We start from the raw sequence: 14,479 nt of genomic DNA, 5'->3' as shown, positions 1-14,479 counted from the left end.
GCTCTGTCCATCATCTCCTTGTGTTTGCTTTGTTTGCCCTAATTTGGCTGGGTATGCCCAGACGTGGGTCCCTTGCTCACTTTGCCACTGGATTCAAGCGAGCCTGGCTGATGAAGGGTGTTAACCAGAAACTGGTCCCAAGATGCTTGTTTCCGGTTCAGGGAAGACCTGGCCTGGCAGTTCGGGCTGGACTGTTCCCCTGAGGCACAAGGTCAAGACTGATTTGCATATAGCTGGGTCTGAACTGAAGTGGCGAAGTGAGCTAAAGAATGATGATAGATTCAACCTAGATCTGTGTCTGGGGGTGAGTGTCTGAAAAGTTTCAGTGCTCCGTCCATCATCTCCTTGTGTTTGCTTTTTCCTTATCTGTCCTGATGTGACCATAGTAATAGTAATATGTAATTGTGCCTTTGGAGACGGGAGGATCCCCTCAAACCCTTTGCCAGTATTTGCCTGGTTCTGTGGTGTTTTGTGTGCTTAGTCAGGATTGCACGAGAGGACTGGGCCGACCTTGTGGTTCAAAATTATTGATATAATTTCTTTTTCTTTTTTCAGCTTTGTGAAGATCTTTTTGCACGGATTGGTGACAACAAATCTACTGATCTGTCGTTCTCCGTGGAGGTATGCATCTTTAGAGTACTTGCAAGTAACAATGCGTAAACAAAAGTCCGCCCAAAGTTGTTGTTTTAAGTGTATAGTGTCTTTAAATACAAAAGAAAAGCAAGCCATGAGCGAGCACAGGTCCGTGAAAAGTTTATAGGAAAGATAGTGTGCACTTGTGTAAGATATGGTAAGTGTTTAATCGCAGCACTTCGAGTTGTTGCACAATGTAGTCCGCCCAAGAAATCCTTGTCTGGTCATTTCATGGTGCCCGTGTTTCCTGTGTCCCAAAGGCCCTTGTTTCAAGTAAAAACTTGAGATCCAAACCTCTTCACCCAGTTGAATTGCCAAGGAGCACATTTGTACCTGGATAACGTGATACCCATTTTTGTTTTTTTTATAAACTTTTTTTATCAAACATTTCTGATGCAGACAGATTGTACGAGCATAAACAACAACTTTTGCAGTTATTCATCAATCAGTTACATTAAATTGCCAGTATGGTGAATAAGTGGGCGTTTTGAGTGTTTGGGCGTGTTTATTGTCTTACGTACATGGTTTATGTGTGCTTGAATGTACTGGATCTGTAGTGATGCGATTGGTTGTTAGGATCTCGTCAGAGTAACTCCGCTGCAGTTGTGGGCAGTGTGCAAGTGACGTTTTTAATGAACCAACTAGGGGGGGTTAACTTGGGGGGGGGGGTGGAATCAGGGATGGGGTGCAGGGCTGTGACTGCGAGTGTTCTTCTGCGATCTGGGCTTCACCAGGGGTCGCTGCCTCAACGCAGCACGCGTGGGCTGTGTGCGGATGGGGGGTTCCGCCCGAGCATTTGTGCATGCGGTGCGGGGGGTTGTGGGGCGTTGCGGTGTCTGAGTGGCTGGCAGGGATATCATGGGTGTCCTTTGTGTCTGCTTGAACTCGTGCAGGAGAGCAGCCATTCCATGGAGATAGGGTTGCGACGTATTCCCCTCGTCTCCTCTAGTCTGATGGCTTCTTCTTCCGTTGCGCCCCATTTTATGGTCACTCCCCTCAGGGCTAGTACTGCGAATAGTGTTTCCATCTTTTTCTTTTTCTGGTGTTTAAATATTCCCAGGGCACATGCCTCCCATGTAATGAGGTTTGTCAGGCCGGTGATTCTGTATCGTGGTGTGTATTGTTGACCAGTAGAGTTGCAGCTCGTGGCATGTCCAGAGCATATGCTGGGCTGGCGGCAGCGGGGGCATTCGAATTGTACTTCAGGATAAAAACGCTGAAGCCGCGCAGGTTTGAGAGAAGCCCGGTGTAGTATGTTAAATTGAATATTTTTGAAGCTCTGGTTGCGCAATACCTTCGTATGGTGCTCTAGGGCTGGGAGCCATTCTATGTCGTGAAGTGCTCGGTCACTCTTCTTCCCATTTCTCTTGGCTCCGTGTTAGTGGTGTGCCCGTGAGTGTTATGATGGATTTGTATGTACATGTGATTAGATGGCGCCCAGTGCTCATGGTGAATATCGCATGTAGAGTGGGGTCTGTCTGTGGTTCTCCTTCTGTCAGGTTCCATGTTTTCCTGCAGTCTGAAATGAGCTGCCTGTGTAGAAGGAATTGCCCAGGGGGAGCCCGCTCCCATCCGTTAGACTCTCAAAGGAGGCTAGTTGGCCCTCCGTGAACAGTGATTCTACTTCTGTGAGTGCATATTCTGTCCAGACGTACACGTCCCGCGAGGTGTAATGATTGCGCCCCTTGGGGAGACCTGCCAGTGGCAGTAGTGGGGAGTACAACGATGTGGTGCGGGAAAGGTGGTTGAGTCGAAGCATGCAGGACCTCGCTACTTTCACCAGGATGGAATGGGCTGGATACCTGGAGGAGAAGAAATCTGTATCGTAGGGATCGTCATGGGTCCCGATTGCGTGTCCGTCTTTTCTATTTGATGCCCTGCTGTCCAGCGTGATTGCCATTGTAATTGCGCTACGAGGAAGTAGGCATCAAAGGATGGAGCACCCAGACTGCCCTGGTTCGTGGGAGTTGTAGAGTCGCCAGAGCTACACTGCGGCGTCCTCTTCCCCAGATCAGTGATACCAGCAATGAGTTTAACTTGTGGCAAAAGGCTTGTGGAGGGATCACCGGGACGTTCGCGAAGTTATAGAGGAGGCAAGGTACCTCCACCATCTTCGATAGTGCTACTTTCCCTATGGGGGCTAGGGGCAGTGTGCGCCAGAACTTAATCTGTGCTTTAATGCCTCCTAGGGCTCTGTAGTGGTTACCCTCAAGGAGATCACATGGGGTGTGGTATAGCCTGATACCGAGGTATCTCAGGCGTCCCCGTTCCACACCAGCCTGACTGCTCCTACCCGTATTTCCTGATTTTCTGTATGATGATCTAAATAGGGGGTCACGGTTTGGTGTGGGGAATGTCACCAGTATGGACTCGCGCATGGATTTGGAGAGTGGTCCGGTTTCTAGTGATGCCTTGTAGACTATGTCTAGTCTCTGGGCCAGTTGGGAGGAAAAAGTACTATAGTATTCTATTGGGAAGCCATCGTGGCTTGGGGCTTTGTTCTTGGCTAGGTGGCAGATCGCACTTTTAATCTCCGCCGGTGTGATCTGTTTGTCCAGAGTTTTCCTGTCAGCGGCGTCTAGCTGTGTCATGGTGACAGAGTGCAGGATTTTGTCTATATGCTCCCCCCATCTGTCTGTGGCTCTCTGTATAGTTTTGCGTAATATTCGTGTACGGATTGTGTGATCTCCGACTGTGTCTTGGTGACTGCGCCTGCTGCGTTCATGATGCTGGTAATGGGTTGCGTGTCTGTTTTCCCGTATTAGCCAGGCTAATATGGTCCCGGCTCGATTCCCTTCCCTGTGGGCTCTAGCGGCATAGGCGCGGAAATTGTATCTGCAGAGGTCCGTGCAGGCTTCTGCGTACTTGCTTTTAGCCTCCTCTAATTGTGCGTGAGGGATCGCGTTTTTGTCCGCTTTTTTGGGCAGCTGTACAAGGCATAGCTCTGTCGTCTTGTCTGTTCCAATGTTTTCCGCACACCCGTGATTTACCTAATGCAGGCTTCCCTCATGACTACCTCGAAGCTTTCCCACTCTAATGTTCTAGAGGTTGTCGTGTTTGCATTGTCGGTAAAGTAATGCTGCATGTTTTCCCTTTGCTCGTTCTGGAATACTGTGTCCTGGAGGCAGTCTCAGGGGAGTTGCCACGTAGGGATTGAGGTGTGGGCGGGTGCCATCTGAGGGTTACCTGATGTGGGTCATGATTGAGAGTACCCTGCCCAGGTAATCCGAGTGTTGGATCATGGGGAGAATCGTGGACCTACAGAGAAATCGGTCCAGTCTCACCTATAGATCATTGGGGATGGAGTGAAACGAATAGTTTAGTTGTCGGGTGTGTATGTAGCCAAGCGTCAGTTAGTGCCCAGTGGTTTGACCATGCCCAAGTGGGCTGTCTGCGTGTGGGCATGTGAGGTGGTTTTGCGAGGATGAGATCTGTCCAAGTTGAGATCTAGTTTACAATTGTAGTCTTGCCCTAAAATCCATGGTGAGGTGGTGAATTGGGCTAAGCTTTTCGAGAGTGTCTCAACGGAACGCTGCTTGCTCTGTGTTAGGTGCATAGATACTGCCTATTAACATTGGTTGACCATCTAACAAGCCTTCTGATAGGGCATATCTCCCTTCAGTTTCTACCTTCCTACTGGTCTCTAGAAAGGGGGTTCCCGGTCAGAGCCAAATTAACGCTCCTCACGCGTATGCTAAGTATGCAGTTGCGCAACAAAATGCCTCACCATCTCTTTTGAAGAATTCTGAGTTCCCCTTTAGTGAGGTGTGTCTCCTGCAGGAGTATGATTTGTGCTTGATGTGCGCAAGGAGAGCGTATCGCTTCCGGGCTGTGTGGTGGCCCTGAGCGTTTAGAGTGAGAAACTTAATGTCTGTTGTGGGGGCCATAGGGGCTTGCGGAGTGTACGGCTGGGGGGAGGAGGGGATCCCGAGAAACCCGCCCAGTGCCCTTTGGTTGGGAGCGACCACACCTGGTGTGAGGCCTGAGTGTGCCGATGTGTAAGGTAGCCCTGCATGTAGGAGTAGGTTTGGGGTCTGAGTGTGCCGCTGTGTAAGGGAGCCCTGCATGTAGGAGTAGGTTTGGGGTCTGAGTGTGCCGCTGTGTATGGTAGCCCTGCATGTAGGAGTCGGTTTGGGGTCTGAGTGTGCCGCTGTGTAAGGTAGCCCTGCATGTAGGAGTCGGTTTGGGGTCTGAGTGTGCCGCTGTGTAAGGTAGCCCTGCATGTAGGAGTAAGTTTGGGGTTGGGATAGTAGACCCAATACACGGGACCTGCTGCAACGGACAACACTTCCAAACTGGTACTAACACGCACCCTCTAGTGTTTCGTGAGGGGGGTTCTTTCAACATCTGGTTCGTGCACATCTCTGAGACTCCTGCGCGAGATGGGGGCGTTACGGGCCCTGTGGGCCTGCAGGGGTAGTTAGCGGGGTTATTGCATGCGAGTGGTATTGCGCTGGATGTTGTGGTACCCATAACCCCTGCTTACAGTTCCTACTTTGCAGACAGTTCTCTTAGTATTTGTTTCCACAGCCTCCTCATTTGAGCAGACATTACCTTCTAATAATGGTTACTGAGGGAGTGGATTGTGCTGGAAACTTGCATTATTAGGATAATGGCTAAAGTTTGACTCGCCGGCGGGGGAGACGCTTCTACTTTGTATGTAAAAGATGCCAAGTGCTCACTCAGGGAGATGCACCAGTCACTTTACACTCGATGCGAAGGTTTAACCTATTGCAAAATAAATCGGTGTTCTACAGAAGACTGCGTTTCTCATCTTAGATGTGATTTTAAGGCATGTGGATCCGTTGTTTAATGTATAGTGAATGTGGCATATACATGCATTTTCGAACTATAAAATAGTGTCCCTTTTTATCTATCAGATGTTATATTTCACTCACTTTTATAATCTGAAATTATGTTAATGATTTTCATGTGTATAAGAGGTTGTCTTGGAAATGAAATAAACTTTTTAACTTCAATTGAAGCCCTGCATCTCTAAGCATGTCCGTCCTCTGTATTATGCCTTTGTGGCTCTTTAGTGTTTTTCCATGGTCTGGAAGATTCACACTCCTCTACGGTGTGTCTTATGTAGGCAAACTGCATAAAATGTGTGCTTTTTGCCAAGCAGTCCACAGGCAGTGAAGGCATTCGTATGAGGACATGGTGAAAAGTGAGCACGGAAAGAAGGCTACCTCTTACCCCGGATATGTTCCCACAAGAGTCTGAGGCGACCCCGACACTAATGACCACTCAAACCCCGCAGCATAGCTTATTGTCATTCTCCCCTTCTGGCCACCCTCCTATATCGCCAACTGGGACCCAAGAAAGACAAACACACATTATGTTGCCCTCCCCGCGGGCTGATCGAATCAGGAAACAACCACATAGGGATAGCGCGCTCACTAACATTCCAAAGACAGGGAAACGCAAAGCAGCACTTGCTATGTGTGACTAACCAGGTTGACGCAGTGGGATCTGATGAACCACAACAGATAAAGGGCAAATCCCCAACAGATAACTCAGCTGCAGAACAACCACCGTGGGTAGCCAGTTTAATGGCTGACCTTCTAACTAAACTAAGAGCTACCATTAAAGAAGAAATAGCACCTTTATTTGCCCGCATAGAGAGACTGGAGAGAGCTTGGGAGAGCACAAGATCCATTGTACGAAATTACCCTGCGACCAGGAAAGCAGGGGAGGGTCTGGTACTGGTAGTCAAGAGGCTACCCATGGTACAACACACACACACACACACACACACAAGGTGGGGGGGTGCACATTATTGAGATCTCCTCAACCAGTGGCATACAAAGGGAATCGAGCACTAGAACTACAACAGTCACCAAAGAGCTCAGACATAGGAGGAGTATATTGGAAGTGAGTGGAGGGGATAAGGCTAAGACTCCAAACAGGGAGGTTATTAGCAAACAAACTTCGCCACCGATTCAGGTTCCCATTAGTGAGAGCAAGGTGTCTCCCCTCCCCAGTATAAATCAACCTCCAGCTTGTGCCCCTTATGTTGCCATAATGACAGGTATCCCTCCAATTGCCCTTAACACGAAGGAATCTCAGCTTGACCTTAGGAACAAATGTTTATTCTGGCTCGCAAGGTAGGTACAGGCATTTTGAGTATACCAGAGCGGGGGAGATAATTATGGTCCGCAGAGTAGGTTGGCTGGGCAACGCTCGGAAAACTGAAGTAGGGGAGTGTGTCGTTATTAACTTTAATAACCCCAACACGGCAAGCAGATTGCTATCCACACCTAACGCAGGTTACCATACACCCACAGGAATAAGCCTCCGCTCATTGGTTGCTTTTACCCCCAACAAAATTCTGACCGTAGAGGCAGTGCATTTCCGCTAATCCACCCGAGGGCCCAGGTCCCCTTATGGAAGGAATGTGGAGCAACCTTAGCAGGCGCCCTCTGTATAATATTACAGTAAGCAACAGATATGAAAATCTGGAGGAGGTTGACTGACTAGGGGTGGGTCATCTCATTGGCAACATTTGTGATAAACATCATCTTGATCAATCTACTGAAGAGAAGTGTGCTGCGAGAGGTGTGAATAGAGCTAGTGGTGTGGTCTTGGACCACTGGCGCAGCACACAAGCAGTGGGTAGCCAACCAAGTGAGGAGGCCATTCCCATCCCCCTTGATACCCACTTGGGCAGTACTGATATGGGAGTACCCAGTGTAGTACTTCCAGCTAGGGTCCATCAGGTTGCCTACCCCTACCCCCATACCATCTCTTGGGAGGCACCAATAGGGGTAGGACTGAGGAGTAATGAACTACAAATTCTATCATGGAACTTAGCAGGACTCAAAAACAAAATAATATGTCCAGATTGGGGGTCTTTTGTGGACAATCAAGATATTTGCTTATTCTACGTGACCTGGGCCTGCGAAGAACACCATAGGGTAGGCTTTGCGCCATTTAACATCTTGGCCACTAAGGGGGGGAGGGGCGCCCGTCTGGTGGACTCACGATCTGGGTGGGCTCGCATCTTGGGTGCAAGGCAGAGCAGTTGATTACTCCTAATAATGACATCCAATGTGTTTTACTGTCATTTTCTGACCAGAAGAAAATCGCACTAATTAATGTCTATTCAAGACCTGTGACCAATAGACTAGAATCTGCTCCCATAGACTATCTTGGCCACTATATTCCAACCCTGGATACAGCAATTTTGATGATTATAGGAGGTGACTTTAATTGTCCATATGAGCCTCTAACTGACAATTCCCAGGAGGCTCCCTCAGAAGAAGACCTTTAGTGGTCAATTCCTGATCCGCAGATCACCCCAATCAAAGCCTGGTCCCCTCTAGCTATGCAAATTCACTCATTTCGCTATCCCACTCCCTGAGGGCATGCAATGGGAGGACTAAGTCTGCCTTCCTGGTAAATTTACATTTAACAGAGATGGCCAGCTCTCGTTAATTGATTATATCATGGTAGAAACGAGAACAAGGGAGAAAGTCCAAGATTTCTTTGTACAACAGAGGCAGGATAGTGATCATAACGCTCTGATTGTAACCCTGAAGCTGGGGAATTTGGGCACATCTACCATCTGTCCAAACCCGGCATTTAGTACTGGTGCTCTAGTAACCACCAACATCCGAAGGAAAGTTAGATGGAGCCATGTCCAGCAATCTCCCCCTAAATTGGCAAAAGTCTACCAGCTTGCAATACCCACGATAACCAGAATGAAGGAGTTGGGTCAGGTGGAGGTACTCGCAGGGGACAGAGATAAAGCAAAAATAATCCATGAGGAGTTAGTAGCAAATTTGACGATGTATTTTATCCGAAAACATCAAAGAGGGAAATAGATCCATCTAAATGCCCATGGTATAATAGCAAATGCCGCAAAGCAAAACAAGAGCTTGTGCAAGCGGTGAAAGCCAAAGACAGGCCAAATATTAAACTAGCCAGAATAAAGCATAGGAAGATCTTGCAGCAGGAAAAGAAAGAATGGGGAATAGCAAGGTGGTAGGCTCTCAGGATTGCCCTGAAGGACAAGGATTTTAACACCTTCAATGCTACAGGCAATTCCCGCTGGGTGCTAATATCCCAGATTTGCCTTGTTCATGACAAGGTCAGCTTGTCATAAGCACAGGGCCGGTGGTACTCCATGACGAGCTGGCCCTGTCATTAGCATCCAAGTGGTTAAACTGTTTTGGAGGCTAGTTAGCTCTGGTGAGGGGGGGGGGGCATCCGGCTATAGAGCCTAATATAGCGCCCGAGGCATGGGAATTCAATTTTGGGTCCTTGTACGATTGTGAGGTGGAAGGCCGCCCAAGCCTAGATATTTCGAGCAACATCTCGGAGTACTGCCAGGAGGGTCGCGGGGATATCTCGTTGATGGAGGTTCAAAATGCTATTATCAGCTTACTCTCCAACAAAGCACCGGGTCTCGACAAACTCCAAGGGGACCTCTTTCGGAGGAACCCATTGTTTGGGCCCCATACTTGTGCGCCCTATTTAACGCTATTTTGAAGGGCATCAATCCCCCAGACACTTGGAAGGGTGCGGAGATAGTACCCATATTTAAAAAGGGTTGCCCTCTTCTACCCTCTAACTATAGACCCATCAGTCTAATCGATAACACCCAAAAACTGATGGGTCTTACTGGTCCGTATGCAGGGGTGGATGGAGGAGCAGGGAATCTTGAGCCCCTACCAGGCTGGCTTCAGATCAAACATGTCAACCGTGGACCAGATATTTAGATTACAGATACTTTTCTGGAAAACGGTGAAGATGGAGGGTGGCAGCCTCTATCTTATATTTGTTGATCTGAAGTTGGCCTTCGACCTTGTGCCCTGAAAGAAGTTGTGGGAAGTGCTCGCTGATCTTGGGAATCCTCCCCATCTTCTTAATGTGCTAGTGAGGTTGCACACGGACAACTATCCACAAGTTAGATGCGGAAAATATGGGGAACTCTCTTCGCGCTTCCCTGTTAAAAAGGGGGTGAGACAGGGATGCGTTTTAGCCCCCACACTATTTTGTCACTATATTAATGGACTCATTGGCTTCCTAAACAATATAAAAGACACCGATGCCCCAAAGCTTGCCACAGGGAAGATACCCGCGATGATGTTCGCGGACGATACCTTGTTATTGTTCAAGTCACCCCTAGGCATTCAACTCATCCTGGATGGGTTTGCACAGTTTTATAATATGAGAGGCCTGGAGATTAATTTATCTCAGACCAAATTCATGGTCTTTAACCCTACAAAGAGCACACGTCCAAATCCCTCTCCTAATGGCACCCTCCTTGATAAAGTAAGAACATTTGACTATTTGGGCATTACAATTTTTCAATTTCAAATAATCTTTATTTCGATCATGAGAGATCATAAAAGATGTACAAATAAATGCCACCATTAAAATCATTATGAAATAAGCTATGTGTTTTAAAATACCCAAATCACGATTACAATCTAATTAAAATAAATACATTTTTGGTTTAAGAGCCAAGAGTTCATACAGCGTCAGCGTCCCTTATAATTCTTGCTCGTACTCTCCACATTGCCGTCAGAAATTTCGCCATTACGAACACAGTTGGAGCTGTTAAGTCTGTTTTGAGCACTCTGTAGGCTGGGGCATAAGTTCGGAGGCCCAGGTTCCTTAAATGGGGGACCAGCCAATAGCTCCTGATTCTGCTATAAGCTCTGCAAAAGAGGACCACGTGAAGGTCACTTTCCAGTTTATAGTTACATGCTGGGCAGTTCTCCGAGTCCAGATAGCCGTCCCAGGATTTGGTAAGGGACCTCAGGGGAAGAGAACCGTACCTCCATTGCATAAAGATCTTCCTTACAAACACTGGCGTCATACCGTCTAAGACGTACTCAAGACTGTAGAAGTCTTTTGCCTTGATAAATGTATCGGTTAAGGATCCTTCCCGTATAGAACTCAGAGATTTCTGGAGCATGAAGTTGTAAAATAATTTGGAAAGTTCTTTTCTCGGGAGCCTTGCAGACATTACTTCCGGATTGGACCATAACTCTGGGACTCCAAGGGTCGTACACATGTCCCTTATGTACTTTAGCCATGGGATTTTAGCCACGTGGATTGATCTGAGAAGGTCTTGCAATTCACTTCTATAGTGTACTAGATCCTGGCTGCTCCACAAGCGCCTCCAGTAAGTCAAGGGTTTGAGGCCCAGTTCCTCCGTAATTGGTCGTAATGCCAAGTCCATTCTGAGTGGGAGAAGAGGAGTGCTCGGTGGAAGAGCAGCCAATTGCCTAATAAAATTGTTTTCTGCGACTTGTATAGTCTGTAGCGGTGTGTGTCCCCATAACTCGGCCCCATAAGTAATGCCCCCCCGGGCTTGGGCTTTATAAATGTGTATGGCAGGTGCCAGTGGGCGAAGAGGTGATTTTTTGGTGATTCTTGTAATGGCACCAGCCCTCTGAATTAATTTTGTGGTTGCTTTTGTTTTGTGAGGCAACCAGGTCAGGTTCTGGTTGAGGGTTATGCCGAGATATTCAATTTCATAGACTCTTTCTAGGATTGTAGATCCCAGGCGGGGATTTGGGCAGCTTTTGGGTTTATGATTAAGAATCATGAATTTAGTCTTGGAGGGGTTTATTTCTAATCCCTTTTCATTGCAGAACCCCAAGAACCCCCTCAAGACTCTCTGTAGCCCCATTGGTGTTTTTGACAGCAGCAGGGTGTCGTCCGCGAACATAATCGCTGGCACCCTGCTACTGTTCAATTGTGGCGCATCAATATTGGGGATCCTGCTCAAATGCTCTATCACCCCGTTCGTGAATAGGCAGAACAGGGTCGGCGCCAACACGCAGCCCTGCCTTACCCCTCTTCGGACAGGGAACCTATCTGTCAGCCTACCGCCCTTTCCATATCTTACTCGGGCGTAATTGTCTGTGTGTAGCCTGATTAGGATCTGTAGGATATCTCCAGGGACACCCAGATCAGCCAGCACCGCCCACAATTTAGCCCTAGGGACCAAATAGAAGGCGGCGCGGAGGTCCACGAAGACCGCATACAGTGACCCACCTTCTAGATGTACCGTCTTCCAATACAAAATGTTCAATCTAAGTATTTGATCGACTGTTGAGACTCCTTTTCTAAACCCCGCCTGGAGAGGGCTCAGAATGTCGGTCTCCTCCATCCAGCTTTGCAGCCTATCAAGAATTAATCTGCCGAACAGCTTCTGGGACACATCAATGAGACTGATTGGGCGATAGTTGGCGGGGAGCAGGGGCGACCCCTTTTTAAATATCGGGACCACCTCCGCTCCCAGCCAAGTATCCGGTATTTTCATTCCCCCCAGCACTGCATTGAATAAGACCATGAAGTAGGGTGCCCAAATCCCAGGTTCCTGCCTGAAGAGGTCGCCCGGCACCCCATCCAAGCCCGGCACCTTTCCAGAGGAAAGCCCTGCTATCGCCACCCTAATGTCTTTTATGGTGAAGGGGTCAGAGGTGTATGTGTCAAGAATGGTAGGTAATGTTGGTTCTAACTCCTCATTCTCGGGGGAATATAGCTGCTGGAAATGTTCTTGCCAGACGTTTTCTGCAATGTTGGGCTCAATTGCCGTGGGAAGATCCCCGCTTCCATGATTAATTATTCTCCAGAATCTACGGGAGTCTCTTTTGGCTAGGGACTCTGATAGATTCTCCCAGTGCTGTACATCCCACTCTATTTTAGCATTAGCTATAAGTGTTTTGTAAGCCCTCCTTTTAGAGCGGATCTCTTCCCTTGGGCCTCCTTCTTTTATGATGGATAGGAGGTCTCGTTTAGCCAGTCGACAAGTACTATTGAACCAAGAGTTTCTGGTCGGTCCCTGGGTTCTAGGTCGTCTGGTACTAAAGAGATCAGCTTCAAGATTCCTGATTAGGTGTTCGTGTACCTGTGCTAAATCTTTGCTAGTATCTTTTAGGGAGTCTAGGTTCCATAGGTCAAAGGCCTCCTCGAGGATAGGGATAATTCCTGCGTAGAGGGAGGCTAGCTTCTCTTCGCTAGAGGCAAGCTTTTCCCATCTTATCCTCCTCCTGTTGGTGTCCAGGAGGTGTCCCTCTCTCAATTTTTGCTCACTTGACACATTCACCTCTGAGCAGGGGATGGCGTATTCTACTTCTAAAGCGTTGTGATCACTATCCTGCCTAGATGTTATTTTGAAATCCACTACCCTTTTCCATACATGCATCTGTACCAGGAAGTAATCTAATCTGGATTCCCTCCCTAGTTTGTTAAATGTACATTTGCTCGGGATGTCAGACCTAGAGCGGCCGTTACAAGCTCTCAAACCGTAGGTGAGATTTAGTGTATTTATTTGAACGGCCAGCGGTGTCCATGCTCTAGGAGGGGGTGCTTCTGTCGGAGGAACCTGCCAACTTGAATCCTCCTCTAGGGAGGGTCCATCAAGTAATCCAGGCAATGGTTCAAAATGTGAATTAAAGTCCCCCCCTATTAGGTATGGTATATCCCCTGGGATGGTTTCTAGGAGGCAAGACAATACCTCTATAGTTTTAGAGGTAGTAGCTATTGGGACTGGCCTGGAGTAAATATTTATGACTAGTAATTTAAAGGGACCCGGCCATTCAAGTAGGACGGCCAATATATCTTCCGAGTCTACTATATATCGTGAAGCTAAGCAGCCTAAGTCGGAAGCCACCCAGGTTGCCAAGCCTCGAGATGGTCGGCCTCTCCCACCCCAGGTAGCTGGAATTGAGAATGTCTGGAAACCCCTAGAGGAGGTCTCGTCCCTAGCCCAAATCTCTTGAAAGAGACAGACGCTTTTTGGATGTGTTAGCTCGGCCCATAAGTCCGAGTCTATTTTGTTGGCCAGGCCTGCCACATTCCAGGAAAGCAAATTTAATGTTTGTGGGATAGTCTGCGTACGAGATTGATTGACCGTTTGACTTATGTGGGCTGTGCGAGATGCCATATCTTTATGCCCTTCAGCCATAGATGGACCCTCCAGAATAATTCCCCTTTCTTTTCTCTGTTGGGGTGGGTCTAGATTCCTAGTAGTAGATATCTCCTCCCTAGAGTTAGAGGTGTCAAGGTTGCCTTCATCACACCCTAGTGTTTGTCCGTATACACCTTCTTCGGAGGCCAGATGTCAGTCCACCATTTCAAGGCAGTCATATCGGTTAGACAGTGGTAGAAGTGGTGGCTGGTAGAATCTTGGAGGCCAGGGCACTTCTCTATCAAATCCACCCATTCCCATTCCTCTTCTCTTTACAGTCTCCCACCCCTGGAAGTTGTTGTATATAGTCGGATGATCAGGGGGTCTTCGCATTTGGTTAAAGGGGGGTCTCATCCTTCCCTGATTGCCCTCCCAATTTCCCTGTGAGTTCTGATGGTATCCTCTTCTCTGGTCATTGGTTGCATGTTCATTTGCTGGATAAAAGAACGAAAGAGGGACTGGGTGAATGGTATTCCCCTCATCCTCCAAAAAGGAACTACAAATAAATGAGACTGTTCCTGGCTCTTTAAAGCTCACCAGTATGCAGTCACCACTGATTGTTTTGGGTCTCTTGCCTACCCACGAGACTCTTCTTACCATGCGAATATCGCTGGTCATACCTCTGGGAAGAGGTCTATGTGTTGAAAGCCAGTTGATTACTTTATTTTTTAATGACTCCCCTGTCTCATTTGTATCCGATTTTAGTTCGGGAGCCCCGGCTAGAATGACGGTATATGGAGCTACCTCAGGCGGGAGATTAACAGTAACTGTTCTTTGTGGTTTTGCCACTAAGTTATTAAGGTCTTGGACATTTTGATTGATGATCAAGGGGGGTTTGGAAGGACTTTTATGTTGTGTATTGAACTGCGTGTTATTGGTGACTGAAGCTGATTGTTGTTGTGCTGTAGG

The 14,479-nt window shown here is 47.8% G+C and overlaps 1 protein-coding gene across 1 annotated transcript in view; it reads left to right on the top strand.

The window, feature by feature from the left end:
• The window catches only part of KIF1C (kinesin family member 1C), a 710,488-nt gene that overhangs the window by 362,465 nt on the left and 333,544 nt on the right, over window positions 1-14,479 (top strand). The window contains exon 5 of the mRNA XM_078671146.1: window positions 556-621. Coding sequence (XP_078527272.1) covers window positions 556-621 — 66 coding nt within the window. The remainder of the gene's footprint in view (window positions 1-555; window positions 622-14,479) is intronic.

This window comes from Lissotriton helveticus, chromosome 12 (assembly GCF_964261635.1).
Source record: "Lissotriton helveticus chromosome 12, aLisHel1.1, whole genome shotgun sequence".
Lineage (NCBI taxonomy): Eukaryota > Metazoa > Chordata > Amphibia > Caudata > Salamandridae > Lissotriton > Lissotriton helveticus.
The sequence above is the reverse complement of the archived record's forward strand: the minus strand, read 5'-3'. Positions and strand labels throughout refer to the sequence as shown.